Source organism: Mercenaria mercenaria, chromosome 4 (assembly GCF_021730395.1).
Source record: "Mercenaria mercenaria strain notata chromosome 4, MADL_Memer_1, whole genome shotgun sequence".
NCBI classification, from domain to species: Eukaryota; Metazoa; Mollusca; class Bivalvia; order Venerida; family Veneridae; genus Mercenaria; species Mercenaria mercenaria.
Window position 1 is genome coordinate 13,781,421 of NC_069364.1, and position 17,602 is coordinate 13,799,022.

General features: G+C 35.2%; 2 protein-coding genes across 2 annotated transcripts in view; one reads left to right on the top strand and one right to left on the bottom strand.

Annotated features, from left to right (window-relative positions):
* The window catches only part of LOC123551044 (activating signal cointegrator 1 complex subunit 3-like), a 256,055-nt gene that overhangs the window by 214,077 nt on the left and 24,376 nt on the right, over nucleotides 1-17,602 (bottom strand). The window contains exon 19 of the mRNA XM_053540056.1: nucleotides 7,047-7,133. Within this exon, the coding sequence (XP_053396031.1) occupies nucleotides 7,047-7,133 (87 nt within the window). The remainder of the gene's footprint in view (nucleotides 1-7,046; nucleotides 7,134-17,602) is intronic.
* On the top strand, nucleotides 1,029-6,710 carry LOC123551043 (uncharacterized). The gene is made up of 2 exons (XM_045339677.2): nucleotides 1,029-1,184; nucleotides 2,385-6,710. Exon 2 carries the CDS (start codon nucleotides 2,386-2,388, stop codon nucleotides 4,474-4,476), a length of 2,091 nt encoding a protein of 696 aa, XP_045195612.2. The 5' UTR covers nucleotides 1,029-1,184; nucleotide 2,385; the 3' UTR covers nucleotides 4,477-6,710.

A 17,602-nucleotide genomic window follows, 5' to 3' on the forward strand; every position in this document is an offset into this window, starting at 1 on the left:
TATCAATTTTAAATACTAAAACTCCAAGGTTAAATTCCGTCTGAGACATACCATCAATACTGAATAGCCACTTGAAAATAATTTTGGGAATAAAACTAAGATTTAAACAGACTTTTCATAATTAAACTCAGCTGAGACTGAAAACGTTTTGTGAACTCAGGGACAGGTTATGATTTCAGGGTTCAACAATTACCAGACTATCTCTTCTTGTTAAATATCTCACTTCTATGGAATACCAGCCAATGAACTGATAAAATTTGTTCTTAAAACAAGGTAAACTATTTATTTATTTATACTATGGATGTAGTGTTATTGTTTGTATCTGGAATATTTCCAGTTGGGGCACATTTTAAAATCATTATCTAGTAAATCACTACAAAATAACTGACAAAATCTATTCTTCAAACAAGGTGATACAACAAGTTAAATGGCTAGCGTTACTGTAACTTTATAGTTACATTGTCAAGAGTGTAACACATTTGTGATCTTCCAGCTTACAAGGTTATTTGAAATCAAAGATATATTCAGTTGGTTCATATGCGACTGCCAAAGTCTAATACAAAAGACAAATCAAGTTTTATTCTAGTCTTGTTACAATGTATATAAACTGTTAGACTAATAAACTGTCCTAAACAGTCACCAATCACAGCTATATAAAATGTTTTGTTTCACTGTTCTGTAAACCACTTGAAATTTATCATTTACATAATAGTGTTGATTTACATTTTCTCAAATAAGGCTTTATTTTGACTTTTCATATGCAAATAAATTAAGCTGAGGAGGTCAGTATTAAAGAATAAAAACTGTTTTCTGTTCTTGATAAGTGCTCTCCTTATAATCTTTACCCTGTCGGTGCAAATGATTTTGCCTTTGCGGCCATTGCAGACCAAGATCAAGGTCTGCACTGTTTGCTATTCTGTCAGTAAATTTTCAATGAACACCCCTTTGAATAATTTGTGGTACTGCCCAGTTTGTATGATGGACCAGTCCATCTTAGAAATATAGCAGGGTAAATGTTAGGGGTAGGTAACAACTGGCTATCAAAACCAGATTTAATGTTTGAGTTATCCTCCTGTTCAAACAGGAAGAGGAAGTAAAAAAGGAAAAACCGTAACTAGGCATTACAAACATCCATTCTGAAGAGGTTTATAAAAATCAATTTGCTTACTTCAAACCAAAGAAAGGTATGTAATTTCACACATTTAACCCTTATCATGCTGAACACGATTGATTCTGCCTTTGCGACCAGTGTAGATCATGATCAGTCTGCACATCAGTGCAGTCTGATCAAGATCTGCACTGTTCGCCATTCAGTCAGTATCTTATAGGTAAGCACTCCTTTTAACAGTTAATGGTGCTGTCCAAATCGAAAGATGGACAAGTTCATTATTGAAATTTAGCAGGGTAAGGGTTAAAGTTATATTCACCGTAAATTAGTTTATAATTTTGTGGTTTCATTTAAAACAGTTACTTCACGGGGACTTGAGTACATGTATGTAGATTTCAAATATATTTTGTAAATGGAAATTTTATTTAGCGAAGTTTTTGAATAGTTACAACCACACACTATGTAAAGTTTCATTCCCAATCAATATCAAAGATTTCACCAAAGTTTTAGATACAGGTTATATTAAAATTAATGTGAACTTTTTGAAATTTTTGTTATATGATCAATAATAAAATCTGTAAGAAGATCCTCTGGAAGCAGAATAATAGCAGACTCTGTTTGATTAAGACTTTTCATGAGAGGTAATGGAAAGTGCAACACTTCTCATGTCCCCAAGCACCGGTTTAAGCTGAACTCTTCTATACAAGTATTGAATGGACTCCATGATCCCAAAGAAACAGAAAATATAACTGAATCAATAGGGAGAACAATACAACATATAAAGATGACATTTATCTACAAGACCAAATGTTTATTTTTAGTCCACCTGAGCACCAAGTTTTGTGCCCATCATCTGTCTCTTGTCTACACTTTTCATCAAAGAACATCTCCACACAAATATTGGCAAACCACCATGAATACTTTTCAAATTATTATGGTTCAAATAATAATGGCCCCTTAGAAACACATTATCAGGTGATAAGAATCTGAGAGTGAAGTGCTGATTTTCCACATGAAGCCTTAACCCTTATCATACTGGACACAACTATTCACCATTCAGTTTCCTATCTTTTAGGTAAGCACTACTTAAAACAGTTAATGGTACTATTCAATTTGAAAGATGGACAAGTTCATTATAGAAATTTAGCAGGGTAAGGGTTAAATCTACTTCAGATTCCAGATACAGCAATAAGAGCCACTTTACCTGCATCTGCATACTTCTATGAATATTTTTTTTATGTATCTCTTAGTCAATTATTGCTTTACTTTTTTTCAGAATGTTTCAAGCACCAGATTACATTGAGTCAGTGTCAGTAAAACTGTCAGAGGTTCTTTCTGATATAGGAGTAGATGAGAGGATTGTACTTAAGAGAAGAAGAGGAGCTTTACTGGCTGAATCTATGGCCACAAGATCATTACAACTACAGGATTGCAATGATACAACATACTACTTTGGCAGTCAGTCAGAGGGCACGACAACACTGGATCTTCATTCAGACACTGACCGTCTATATTGTTTCAATGACTTTAATGTGATACAAGATAGAAGTGACTGGAAACCGGGTGTACAAATTTGTCTGATGATCCAGGATGATACTGTATCACCTGGCTATTGTCTTCTGCAACCTCTGAGAAAGGATACTCCACATCCATATCATACTGTACCTAATAAAAATTTCAGTGAAAGAAAAGGAAAAATATTGATAAAGAATAAAGTCATATCTGAGATGGCTGATATTATTGAAAATGGAGGAACAAGACATGGTCCAGCACATACATTACAAAAACAAACTGGGATGAATTATGTAGACATTGTTCCTGCTTACCACTGTAAATCCTGGCCTCTACAAGCAAGGCAGTGGTTAGACTGGCAAGGCATAGGCCAGTGGCCTTCAGCTGACATGAGAAGATACTGTGACAGTACAGGATGTTTCCTTGTTGGTGTTGGAAGCAGGGGCAGTGAACATGAGGAATTTGAATGGAGAATATCAACATCCCTAGCTGAAAGATGCTTGATGTTCAATCTCAATATTACACAGATTCAATGTTATGTCTTGATGAAGATGATATTGAAAACCCTTATCAAGCCATTATTTGAAGATACCATTTCAAGTTTCATGTGTAAAACAGTTATGTTTCATTGTATTGCAAATACACATTCTAACATCTGGAGAGAAAACAACATACTTGGGTGTCTATCACTGTGTTTATTTGTCCTACACAACTGTATTTTGAATGAAAACTGTCCAAACTTTATCATACCTGGAAACAATTTGATGAGAGGAAATATACCACAAACATATAAACCTTACATTCTGCAAAAACTATGTGATGTTGTAACTGGTAGGTGTATAGCATTACTGGGGATTGAGTGTGACGATCTTGGTTTAAGGCTTCAATGTAAAATGAATAATTTAAGCTCATTCAAAGCAAGTGATATTGTTTCAGGATATATATTAAAGTCACTTGCATACAGCATTGATTTTAGCATAAGGCCTTGTCTTATTTGCAACAGTAGTAACGAAGAAGCTGTACAAACACTGCGGAAGTATATTTCCAAATTAGTTGATATTTCTGACCAATGTGAAGGAGTGGACAAAGCAGTATACCACCTTCTTGCACCATGGTTTTATACATCCCTGGGAACTGCCCTAGCATCCTACAGCATTCATTTGGACAATGCAGTATCAGCAGAAGCTCTCACCTGGATCTCCCTCGGTTTGAATACAGATGTTTCATCAAGTAAACTGAAGCTAGCATCAATCTACTACTGTACAGGGGATACTCGGAAAATGGAAACGACACTTAGGAATATTGAAAGAAGTTATGACGTAAACACTGTTGAGCCTATTTGTTCTTGCCATTTTTACATCAAACAAGCTCTGAGAGAAGGATTTCTTGCAATATCTAATGATCATAACGAAGAAGCTATACAGCACATTTTAGCATTCTGTGTTATATTTATGCCATATGAAATAAAATGTGTTCCACATGAACTACAGTATGAAATGTTTAGATCTTCGAAAGACGATCTAGCTTTCAGACCCCTACATGACTACTGGATAAAATGGGCTGTGGTTGATTCTCTCCCTTATCTCTACTTTCTACAATACAAGACCTACAAAAGTCTTGGGAGACAAGATGAAAAGAAAAGAGCACTGTCTAACCTTCTCAAGACAACTGACCGAGAACCAAATCTTGGACACAGGGAAACAGCTTTAAATTTACTCGGACAATGCATGGAACAAGAGAACCGGGCTACAGATGCTTTGCGCTGCTATTTAATATCCTTAAACCTAAGGGAGAGATACAATGCTGCAAAGATCCATATATGTAGACTTTTATCAAGTTTACTAAGTAACAAGTAGACAGCAAAGAAAAGCAGACTGGTTGCCAAATGATAGACATTAATTTGTATATTTTGGCAGTATTCTACTTGTCACAGTTCTGAACATCAGAACAAATTTCACCTTATATTTAGAAACAGGGCTTGATTTTTCAAGGGGCCTAGAAAGAGGTACCTGAAGTTTGTCTTTTTGCATCATGACAGTAGATAAAATCAGCTACTGATTTTTTCATCGTAAAAGTCGAGTGAAATTGGAAACAAGACCTCAAGTACAACTTCACATGCTAAGTAATATCTCTATAAGGTTTCATTATTCAAGGTCAAATACTTTTTTGTGATACCTGCTACACAAACTTTCTGCACTCTTTTTCCTGAGACATGGGCCATAACTCTAGTCTGACCAAGTGAAATGCCAAACAAAACCCCAGGTGCAATCTTTACATGCTGAAAAATGGTCCTATGACGGTCGGAAGTTTTTTTTGAGATATGCCCAACACAAATTTGAACAGACTGACAGACAAATGGACAGATGTATGGACGGACATATAGACAAAGGTTAATCTTTAGAAGTGCCCATCCCTGCCTCCCAAAAATTTAAGTGGGACCAAAATATAATATTACCTCATATACCATGGTACCAATGTAATCATACAGCTATTCATATAGTGGTTTCATGCAAATCTGAACCATTTAATCAATCTACTGACTTGTAAGGTCAGTGCAACTGTGCTAATGGGAAACTAAGTGAACTGCTAATGCTTAAAATATGCCTGTGCTTGTTTCTTAATACTCATTCTTGGATGGCTGCTTGTGGACTTGGAACTGTATTTATTTTAGAAATATGTGGAGTCCCTCAGAGGACAGTTGCTTGTGCGTAATTATACACTGGAAACAGAATTCCACAGAAGTTTTGCATTAAAAACCTAGCAATTATTAAGACAAGATCTTCAGTAGTTTAATCATTTCTATGGACAATGATCAACTTGATTTTTTTCTGTTAAATTGCTTTAATAAAAGAGTGCTGATTTTATCTATGTGCTGAAGTTACCTCGCCAACCAGTAACTATTCTGCTATCTACTGGACAAAAAATAAAAGCATTTCAATATGAAGGTGATCTACTCTGCCCTTCCTTGGCTTTTTTTATATTTGTAGCTCTGACTTAAGCCAACTACAAAGGTTTGTGCAGTTTTGTATATTGTAAGCTGTAATTCTGTTAGTTCTACAGTGTAACTTGCTCTCATGCACGATAAGTTAAATACATGTTTCACAAATAATTAGAAACAATTTTGAATCTCCTCATTGAAATGTTTGTAACCATTTTTCAAGAATATTTTCAACTATTTTAATACAAAGGATTTATGTCTTGACATTTGTTGTAAAATTGTTTTTTTTATGTCTATTATTCTCAGAATCAGTGTAGTAGCAGATGGTTCAGCATATGGGAATTTACACAGAATCTCATTTTTCATGACAAGGCCCAAGATTTTCTTTGCAAAGTGAAATGTGAAATGCCAATCGCTATCTGATCTTTCCAAAAAAGTAAAAAAACATTTTGCAAAGACACTCATTTTTCATTTTGGCAGAAAAAATACATGTCTGTTTCATATTGTAAGATACACTGATGTCTAAATTTAAGCAAATGTTCACTTTATTTTAGCTATGTTATAATTCTGTTTATATTTTAATTTATCAAAAGTGTCCTTACGGTAAACCAATGTAAAAAGTCAGCATCCAGAGACAAGTACACTCTGCTAGATATATACCATCCCCATCAATAAATTTCTTCTTGGGTTTAGATTCAATTGGATTTTAAGCAAAAATTTAACGTAAAAATTCTGATTTTTTTTCAAAATTTTGTCCCGACTTTGCTGCTGATTTTTCGTAAATTGAATTGTGTTTTCATCCTTACATGTCTCTAATCACTGGGAGTAATGAGATTTATTACTGCCCCATTTTAATCTCTTTTAACAGCTTTTGTAGCAAGGAATTAAAATGTCTCTGAACACAAAGCTGTTTATGGTCATTATTATGTGTTTCACAACTGCAGGGCTGACTCATCACAGATGTATAAATATGTGTTTTAGTACAAGGTGTAATGATTGGCTGATTTGTATGAAAGTTAGTGTAGTAACTGACAATTTATTTCATAAACTGATTTGTATTTAACAAGGTAATACTATGTGTAAATGTATTTGTTAATAAAACTTTCTATTCTGATCTGTCCTATTGTGTTCGATACATAAAAAAAATTGTCATACTGTGTATTTCCTTGCCTGTATGTTTCCAAAAACTGATGAAGATGTTAATATAGATCTAATTTTGTATGACCTTAATGGTCATATTAAGAAATACAACAGAAGTTCTTATAATCTTTAATTGTTTACCTTTTCTATTTCTGTACAAGAAACCTCCAAATATCAAATACCTTACCAAAATAGGCAGACATAATCTTTCCAAACGGAAAAAATTCTCAACAGAGCACAACAACTTTACAAAACACAAATTTCGGTATTCCTGATAGAGATGTTCTGCAGATACTGAACTGAATCACAGTAAGTAACAATACACTAAGAAAGAGATACATGTATTACCTTTATCTGATCAAATTCCTGTGACTTTGACACCAGAGCAAAGATATCAGCCTCTGTCATCACTGTTTTAAGGTATTCATTAATTACCTGTAATAATATACTCTTAACTTTGATCATCATCTGAGAAAATGAATGAATATATCCATGGCAATGCATATGCACTGCTAGAAACAGTTTTCTTAATATAATGGAAACTTTATGGTGAACTGGAGCCAAACCATTTTATAACTAGAGATGCTTTTGAGACAAGAGGACCATGATGGTCCTGAATCGCTCACCTCTTCCCACATGACCCAGTTTTGAGTATGACGTCGTTTTTTCTATTATTTGACATAGTGGCCTAGTTGTTCAGCTCATGTGACCCAGTTTTGAACTTGACCTAGATATTATCAAGATAAAAATTCTGACCAATTTTCATGAAGATCCATTGAAAAATATGGTCTCTAGAGAGGTCACAAGGTTTTTCTATTATTTGACCTATTGACCTAGTTTTCAAAGGTACGTGACCCTGTTTTGAACTTTACCTAGATATCATCAAGGTGAACATTCTCACTAATTTTCATGAAGATCTCATGAAAAATATGGCCTTTAGAGAGGTCACAAGGTTTTTCTATTTTTATACCTACTGGCCTAGTTTTTGACCGCACATGACCCAGTTTCGAAACTTGACCTAGATATCATCAAGGTGAACATTCAGATCAATTTTCATGAAGATCCATTGAAAAATATGGCCTCTAGAGAGGTCAAAAGATTTTAATAATTTTAGACCTACTGACCTTGTTTTTGACCGCAGTTGACCCAGTTTCAAATCTGACCTAGATATCATCAAGATGAACATTCAGACCAACTTTCATACAGATCCCTTGAAAAGTATGGCCTCTAGAGAGGTCACAAGGATTTTTTATTATTTGACCTACTGACCTAGTTTTTTATGGCATGTGACCCAGTTTCAAACTTGACCTAGATATCATCAAGATAAACATTCTGACCGATTCGTATGGAGATCCATTCATAAGTATGGCCTCTAGGGAGGTCACAAGGTTTTTCTATTTTTAGACCTACTGACCTAGTTTTTGACCGCACATGACCCAGTTTCGAACTTGACCTAGATATCATCAAGATGAACATTCAGACCAACTTTCATACAGATCCCATGAAAAATATGGCCTCTAGAGAGGTCACAAGGTTTTTCCATTATTTGACCTACTGACCTAGTTTTTGAAGGCACGTGACCCACTTTCGAACTTGACCTAGATATCATCAAGGTGAACATTCTGACCAACTTTCATGAAGATCTCATGAAATATATGGCCTCTAGAGAGGTCACAAGGTTTTTCTATTTTTAGACCTACTGACCTAGTTTTTGACCGCACGTGACCCAGTTTCGAACTTGACCTAGATATCATCAAGATGAACATTCAGACCAACTTCCATACAGATCCCATGAAAAATATGGCCTTTAGAGAGGTCACAAGGTTTTTCTATTATTTGACCTACTGACCTAGTTTTTGATGGCACGTGACCCAGTTTCGATCTTGACCTAGATATCATCAAGATGAACGTTCTGACCAATTTTCATGAAGATCCGTTGAAATATATGGCCTCTAGAGAGGTCACAAGGTTTTTCTATTTTTAGACCTACTGACCTAGTTTTTGATGGCACGTGACCCAGTTTCGAACTTGACCTAGATATCATCAAGCTGAACATTCTGACCAATTTTCATGAAGATCTTGTGAAATATATGGCTTCTAGAGAGGTCACAAGGTTTTTCTATTTTTAGACCTACTGACCTAGTTTTTGAGGGCATGTGACCCAGTTTCGAACTTGACCTAGATATCATCAAGATGAACATTCTGACCAACTTTCATAAAGATCCCACAAAAAATGTAACCTCTAGAGTGGTCACAAGCAAAAGTTTACGGACGGACGGACGGACGGACGAACGGACGACGGATGCTGCGTGATCACAAAAGCTCACCTTGTCACTATGTGACAGGTGAGCTAAAAAGCGCATGTCTCCCACAACTGCCCCTATGAAAAATGTTAGTTTCTCTAGATGGTTTAGACAAGTGGATCCAATTAGATGGTCTGGATGAGTGGATCCAATCAGTATTTCAAGGGACATAAATCAAAAATGCCTGGGTGGATTTGGCTAGTTATCGAACTTGGCTAAGGTCTTATGGCCAAACACATTTTGTTCAAGTTTGGTGAAGATCAGATGAGAAATGTTCGACTTAGAGTGCGGACAAGAGTAAAAAGGCCTATTTTTCAATAATTCAAGGGCCGTAACTCCAAAATGCCTGGACGGTTTGGTGAAAATTGGATGAGAAATGTTCGACTTAGAGTGCAGACAAGCTTTGTGACAGACAGACACACACACACACAGACTGGAGTAAATCAATGTCTCCCACACCACTGTGTGGTGGGAGACATAATTATTTTTTTGAACTCCATCAAGCTGGTCAGGTGTTGGGAAATACATTTTTCCTTGAACTACAGCTGTTAAGAGCACTTACACTAAATTACAACTTTCATAATCGGTCATCTAGGCTTTCTGGATATTACATAAAAACAAATACGTCAACCCTTAGCATGCTGGACATGACTCATTCAGCCTTTGCGACAAGTGGAGATCATGATCAGCCTGCACATCAATGCAGTCTGATCAAGATCTGCACTGTTCGCCATTCAGTCAGTATCTTTTTGGTAAACACCCCTTTTAACAGTTAATGGTACCATCAAAAATGTAAGATGGACAAGATCATTATAGAATTTTAGCAGGGTAAGGTTTAATATACTAAAATTACACCATTGTTTCATTTCATATCTTATCAACAATGAATAACATTTTCATTTCATTGGATTAAAATCAATGTAAGAAAAACAAAAACTTTTCCTAAAAGGGCATATGCTGGTTCGCAAGCAAAATGTTTTCGTTTTTGTTAAGTTTAACATCATACCGACATATTTATAGGTAATATGGCGATTTTCAAGCTTTTGATGGTGGAGGAAGACCCCGAATTAAAGGAACAACTTAAATCAATAAAAACAAGATGTCCCTCAAAAAAAGGATTTTAAGAAAAATTGAAAAATTCAAAAAAACTTCACCTCAATGTTTTCTATTTGTTTTAAAAAGGGCTGGCAATTCTTTGACCGTTGAAGCAAAGTAGCCGTTCTCTCATCAAACCTTACCTACGACCCTTGTCAGTTTTCTCCTGCATTGAAATATTACAAAATCATTTGCAAAAAAAAACTAAAAGTGAATTCTATCTCTGTTGCTCCTTGGTGATTTAAAAAGGTAACCTTAGGTTGTTTTTGGCTTAATTTTTCAAAGGATTCTGGTCCCTTCAAATACCATTTCAAGCATAGATAGAACTGTTGTATTGTTACGGTTTAACAATGTTTCCATGGGTCAAAAACTTTTACCAAGCGTTTTACAATTATTGCAAAAAAAATTAATTTCTGAAATTTTTTCTAAAAACAAATGAATAAGAAATCTATTAGTAATATGAAAAAAGGCACTCCCTAAATGGGAAAATTCGTCGGGTTACTCACCCTTTAACTTTTAAAAAAAAACTGTTTTAGGGTGTTTAAATAACAGGCAAATTTTTTGAGAAGCACAATGACAGTTAAGGTGACCCCAAAACAGCTCCCCACGTGCTGGTGAGCAAAAAATATACAAACTTAAAAGTTACTAGATTGAAATCACTGTTAACAAATTTAACGCAACTTTAACAATCTATTTGCACCCACGACAGGTTAAGAGCTCGTCTGGGAGACTTTTTAGCCTTCTTGTGCAGGTTTGGGTTTTTTTCTATTTGGTTTTAACTGAATTCTGAAATTCTCGTAAACAAATTCAAATTTTGCTTTTTATAAAACTCCAAAAAGCTTGCATTACACTTTATTTTTTGAAAAAAAACTGTTACTGTTTAAGTTTTATTGTATAACTTTTAAAATGATCAAGTCACAAAATTTTGTTTTATCCCTACATGAATATAGCTGAACTGTGAATAAAAACTTTTAAAAACATATGGTGCTTTTGTCAGGCTTTGAAAAAAGTATTGTCAAAATTAAAAAAATGTGACTTCGTAATCTGTATTCTAAATTTTAAAATTTCTCTTCAACAAGAACAAATAAACAAGGGGCCTTGTGGCCCTGTATGCTACTGGCATATTGACATAACGATCTCAAGATCAACTTTCTGACAATTTACTTTAAAATTTATGATCAAATGTGCCCAAAAGGTTAACTGCTTTTCTTTGTTTTGACTTGGTGCCTATTTTTTTGCCCCCTGACCGATTAAAATTTGATGAAGTCATAGTTAACATTTGATTAAGTTTCATGAGTGGTAAAATGTCCCTTGGGTGTTAAAAGCTGTTTTTGATTTGACCTTGCGACCTAGTTTTTTTAATCCCACCTGACCTTGATTTAATTGGCCTATAATTCTTAAAGTTAAAAATTTTGACAATTTTTTCTTTAAAGATTGGTCTAAATTGGCCCACTACGTGTTAAAGCTTTTCCTTTTTTTGCTGGTTCTTATACTAGTTTTGCCCTAGCGCCATATCAAATTTTGCCAATATTTATTGGGGTAATTTTTTGCCCAAGTTTCTTTAAAGATTGGGTAAAAATTGTGACCTTAGAGTTTTAACAAGTTTTTCCTTGATTTGCCTGGTGACTATTTTTTGACCCACTTGCCCCAGATTTTGATCGTCTAGGGTCTTTAAATTTTAAAACTTCTGCCCAATTTTCATGAAGATTTAGTTTTTAATGGCCTTACAGTGTTAAAAGCTTTTCCTTTGATTTGACTGGTGACCTGTTTTTGTTTTAAGATGCCCAACATCAAATGTGTCCAAATTTTATTGAGGGTAACATTCTGACCAGTTTCATAAAGAAAAGTCAAAATTGTGCCCTTTGAGTTTTAACATTTAATTGTTGAGGGACGGACACGGGGATCACAAAAGCTCCCTTGGCTTTTTGTGCTGGTGGCTAAATGCTAGAGTGTCACAGGATGCGAATTTTCCCCCACTTTGGCCTTATCAAGAACTAAGCCAATAACAAAGCAGCTTTCTTGAGCTATTACCAATGCCCCTCAATTAAAATTATTTTGTTTCTGACTCCCCCCAAATGTTTAAAGTTGTTGTATGGAAAAGGTTTAAATGTTCCGGGTCATCTGACTTTGGAACTCTAAATCAATACGGAAATCTGGGTAAAGCCCACCTTGTATAAATTTTTGTTTTTTCTCTCCCAAGCATCCTGAAGTTTTGCCCAAAAAACCGTTTTAAAAAACGTTATTTTTTTTGTTGAATTTAACATCAACGACACAGGTAGGTCATATGGGGGATTTCCAGTTTTTGGTGGGGGAAGCCCCCAGGTGCCCCCCCGTGATCTTTTTAAAAGAACCGGGTCAGTGTGCCTTGCCCTGTGACCTACTGCCTCAAAAATTGGGGGGTCACTGGGTCAAAATCAACTCCCTAAAAATTTTCATGATCTAGGCTCAAGATTTCAATTTAAAATCGAAAAAATTTCACGTTTTGCCTTATTGTGACTTGACCTATGACCTCAAAAAAAAAATTTGCCTGTTTTTATGATGTGCCCCTGTGTATCAAATTTTTCCTAGGCTCAAGTCTCAAGTTTCTTCGGAAAACATTTCAACTGTTCAAAATCCTGTGACTTTGACCTTTGTCTATTGACCTCAAATTCAAAAACCTGTATTTTTCTGTTACACCTGTGTTAAAAAAGCTATGATCCGGGCCCAAAGGTTTGCAAGTTATCTTGCCCTTTTGATATCCCCCAAAGTCGAACTTCCCCTGAAATTAGTAAAAAAAAAATATTTAAATCGGTAAGCTTTTCTTTGGTTATATCGGGAAAACCCTGAAAACCTACTGACTGAAAGACAGACAAGTTACTAAGGGGTTAACAGAACTTCTTTTAAAAATTCTATAAAAAAATATTTATTTATTTATTTTGTTGGATTTAACGTCGCCCGAAATGTTAGGTCATATAGCATTTTCCCAGTTTAATGGGGGGAGGAAGCCCCCAGGTGCCCCCCCGGCATTTTTTTCATCACGAGCGGGCCCCTGGGTAAAAAACCACCGACCTTTTAACCAGCTGGATGGTTTCCCTACATAAAGAATTAAAACCCCCCGGTGAGGCCAAACCCACATCGAGGGGGCAGTGTTTTAAAGTCAGCGCCCCCTTAAACATGGGCCGGAGGCCCCCATGAAAAAATGAGAAACTAGATGCCCAGGGAAAATTTGTCAAGCCGCCAGGTAAAAAGGTGGGGTTGTGCATGACACTCCTTGTTCATTGAGGCAAAATTTATCCCAAAATAAAAAGTTTGCAAAAAGTAAAATTTAAAAGTTATTTCGTAACAAAAAGGAACGTAAAATTAAAAAAAAAAATTTTTTAAAAAAAATTTCACACAAAAACCGCCCTTCAGGATAGGTCAAAATACACCTGAAAACTGGTGTAACATGCATGTTGTCTCAAAAAGTGGTCTTGATTTTCCCTACGCCAGTAATAAAAAGTTACAAATGTAAATTTTTTGTAAAAAAAAAAGGGAAGTAATTCTGGTCTTATGCAAACACTCCGTCGCATGATGATGAAAATTGTGCCAAGTTACTCAAAATCCCTTATGCATCAAAAAAAAGCCAGACAAAGTCTTCTTGTATTGACTTTTGCCTCTAGTGTGCCCTTGCCTTAGACCTGGTTCTTCCGCATGAACTCCTTTTCATGGTGGTGAATTTGTGCCAATTTTCATCAAAGTCCCTCCATGCTGGAAAAAGAAATGTCCGACAAAGTTGTCATTCTTTTTCCCTTTTGCCCTTTTTGGTGCCCTTGACCTTAGCCCGGGACCTCGTTTTTGGCTGACACCCCCATTATGTGGTGAAAATTGTGCCAGTTACATAAAAAATCCCTCCTGATGAGGAAGAAATGTCCGGACAAGTCTTTTTGAATTTGCCTTTTGACCTGAAAGTGTGTCTTGCCTTTGAATGGAACCTGGGGCTTGCGAGGGACATCTGTCCATGAGGTTAACTTTCTTTAAAATATAAACAAGATTGCTCCATGCATGCCCAAAATTATGGCCCGGACAAAAAAATCCGGCGGACCCCCGCACGCAAAAACCCCGAATAGAATTTGGCAATATGTCTTCGCTTCCGCAAGCGGGTCGACAATAACAAAACCAATGTGAAAATCAATTATTTTAAAGTAACGGCTTAGTCAAACTGCTGTTCTAAAAAATATATTTAGTTTCAAAAAAAAATCCTGAATTTCCCTATCCTTAAAAGTTTTTTTTTTTTTTAAATTTCCCCTTGTTCTTTTGTTTTTTTTTTATTTTCTGGTGTTTCTTTCGCTTTTCAAGTATAGGATTTTTTGACCCTTTCCCTTTTTAGCTGCCCTTTTCTCGAAGTGAACTGTAAACAGAAATAAAAAATTTAAATTTTAAAAAGAGACCCAACCAAAAAATTTATAAAGATCCCCGAAAAAAGGACCTTTAGAGGGTCACGCAAAAGTTTTCTGACCCGGGCGGAGACGGATGCCGCGCTATCACAAAAGCCCCTTGTCACTTTGGACAATGAGCTAAAAAAATATTGAGAAGCTTCCTGCGGTACACTAAAAAATAATAAAATTAAACCATTTGTTTTGTGATTTTTTGGGGAAAAGTTACCTTGATTTTGGGGTGTTGGGGAAAAAATGCAGTATTTTTTATTGGGAAGTGGGGGTATAGGCCCCTTTTATTAAGGTAAAAAGCCAGCCCCCGGCTAAAAAATTTTGACAAGAATCATTTTCAAGTTTTTCTTTTCGGTGAGTTTATATGGAAAATTTAAATTCTTTGGGGTAATTTTTAAAAAAGGACCACCCCGGCATTTGTGAAGTTTGGTGTAAAACTGCCATGGTTTGAAGAAGATTTTTACAAATGTTGGCACATGAGGCCAATATGTTGTCACCCTGTGACGGGATGAGCTAATTTAAATTTTTAAATTTTCATACAGTATTAAATTTTATGGATTTGTCCGAAATGCTTTACATCAGAAAATGAAAATTTGGGGTCTTTATAAGGTCTAAAAAAAAAATTTTTTTTCTGGTTAAAATGCTAAAAAAAATTAGGGTGGTGGTCGGGGAAAAAAATTTTTTTTTTGGATTTTTAAAATTATTTTTTTTTTTGGGAGACTTTTTGGAAATTATTTTTGTGTCAAAAAATGAATTACAAATAGGGGGGTTATGCCTCTAGAGATAGTAAATTTTTTATAACATCATGTCCATGTTTAAAACATAAAAAGTGCAGTTTTGAACTTTTTGTCAAAAATTTGAAAAAATGTTCTCAAAGACAAAAGGGGGACGGCTGTCCATTTAGGGCGGGCCAAAAATTTTGGTTGGTCGGATTTCGGAAACAGAAATTTTTTTTTCGCCTAAAAGTTCCTTTGGGATTTGATTCTATGCCTGACTCAATCCAAAAAACTGTTTACACAAATACAATTTGTTCAGTATATTGCCTTTTGATGATTTAAACTGTTCCCTGGTGCCCCAGCTGCAACTATATAATAAAGAAACTAAAAAATAGAAAAACCCTTTTGGCCCCAAGCAATGGTTTTAGTCTGTCAAAAAGCACTTTGGGCGTACAACATATCGTATAATAGACCCCAAAAGACGCCTGAAAAAAGGAAAGGTGGCAAAAATTAAGAAAACATGGACAACCAGTGTTTTGAAATTTCAAGGTTAAGAGCTAAAACCTTTTTGCGTTTATAATTTTTATGCCATAAAATGCCCCAAATTTTTATCATTGGCGGCGGGGGGAAATTTTTTTAAATAAACTTTTTTAATGAAAATAAAACGTAGCAAATTTTTCAAAATGTATAATGAAAGAAGTAAATGCGGTTAAAATTTCAGTTTTGAAAAAAAAAAAAAGTCATGTATGATTTAGGTTTGTTTTACGACTGACCGCCGAACAGCCAACATTCATAGCTGTCAAGGTCCCCAAAGGCCCGAGTGTGATCGGGTTCGAAGGAAGGTTTCCCTCGTGAGGGTCTGGGGGCGATGATCCTTAAAAAGGGAAAAAGCCCCCAAATAGAAAAATTTGACTTTTAACACAAATAGATTGGTTTTGAAAAGTCTCCCCCCTGTTTATTTTTGTGTGTTTAAACATGCGGTAGAAAAAAATGTTTCACCCGGGGAATGTAAAAGCTGTATTTACGGTATAAAAACACTGTGTCAACGTCACCCTTTCTGTTTGATTCTAATTTTCTCGAAAAAACAATGATTGCTTTTATTTTTTACTGGTGTGACCTTGAATGTGGGGGTGAGCTGTGATTAAGGCCCAAAATGCGTTGGGGCCCGCACATGGGTGTTTGAAGGGTTGTCAACATTATTTAACCAGTGAATTTCCCGGGCCTTTTTGATTGGTGCTCTAGACCTTCACTTTGCTCGGTATCTGAAAGCAAAAACAGATGGGAAAGCAGCTGAAAAACTGTTTGCCTTCCCCCAGTTTAGTTGAACAGGAGCCAAAAAAAATGTCAATTTTTTTTGGTATTGACGGTAGATTCTAAAACGTTAAATTTAAAATTATTTGGTAGTGTGCAGGTACAAAATTTTGTTTCAACTAAAAATGTGGCAACCGATAGAAAATTTTTTCCAGCCTGAAACAATTTACAGCCCCAAAATTAAATGAATTTTGAACCTTTAAACAACTGGTCGCTCTACCCCCAAAATACTTCATCATATTGTTTGGGACTGCTCGATGGGGGGTTCCCAGGGAACAGGAACTGAATGCATCGGGACCAAAAAAAAATTGTGAGCGGCTTCATTTGCTTTGCAGGTCAAAAATTTAACTTTTTTGACCAAGTATGCAAAATTTTTGATGTAGCTTTTTTTTCTTGGTTAATCTGAAATTCTTGCAAATTTAGCTTTCAATTAAGAAATGTTAGTATTCCTAAAAATCTGCTAGAACATCAAATTTTTTTTTGACGGGTTTTTTTGGTGTCAATTTTGTGCGTTTTTTAAATCAAAATGACTTCAAAATAATTCGGAACGCATCATTGTACTGGCTGAAAAATAGGGGAAGGCAAATTTTCGTTTCTAATATTTAAATTTTAATAGCGATTTAACTGTATAATGTTCGAATTGTAAGTGCCCGGTTTTTAGATTTAATTAAAGATAGACCCCCACATTTTTTTATCGTAAACCCTTCAACAAAAATGGCAACAAAAAAGATGTTGTGTTTTCTGTTATCTCAAATGAAAACGAAAACTACAAACTTAACAAAAACGCAACAATTTTGATATTTTTGTTTTACAAAATTTTTGTGTGAATTTTTTTTAACTTGCATTCCCTGAAATTGACTTGCTTTTTTTGAGTAAAAAATTTTATTTTTGAAAGTAAATTTCTCTTCTGCATGATTGTGGTTCTGACTAATCTTAAAATCTTGCATTTATGGACAGTTTTTTAATTCAAATTTCCCTTTATTTTTTGACCAACTAATCGGCATGCTTCGAACCCAGATAAGGGTGTTTTTGTAATTACGAACTTGTTTGGATAGATATGACTTTTTTTTAAATGT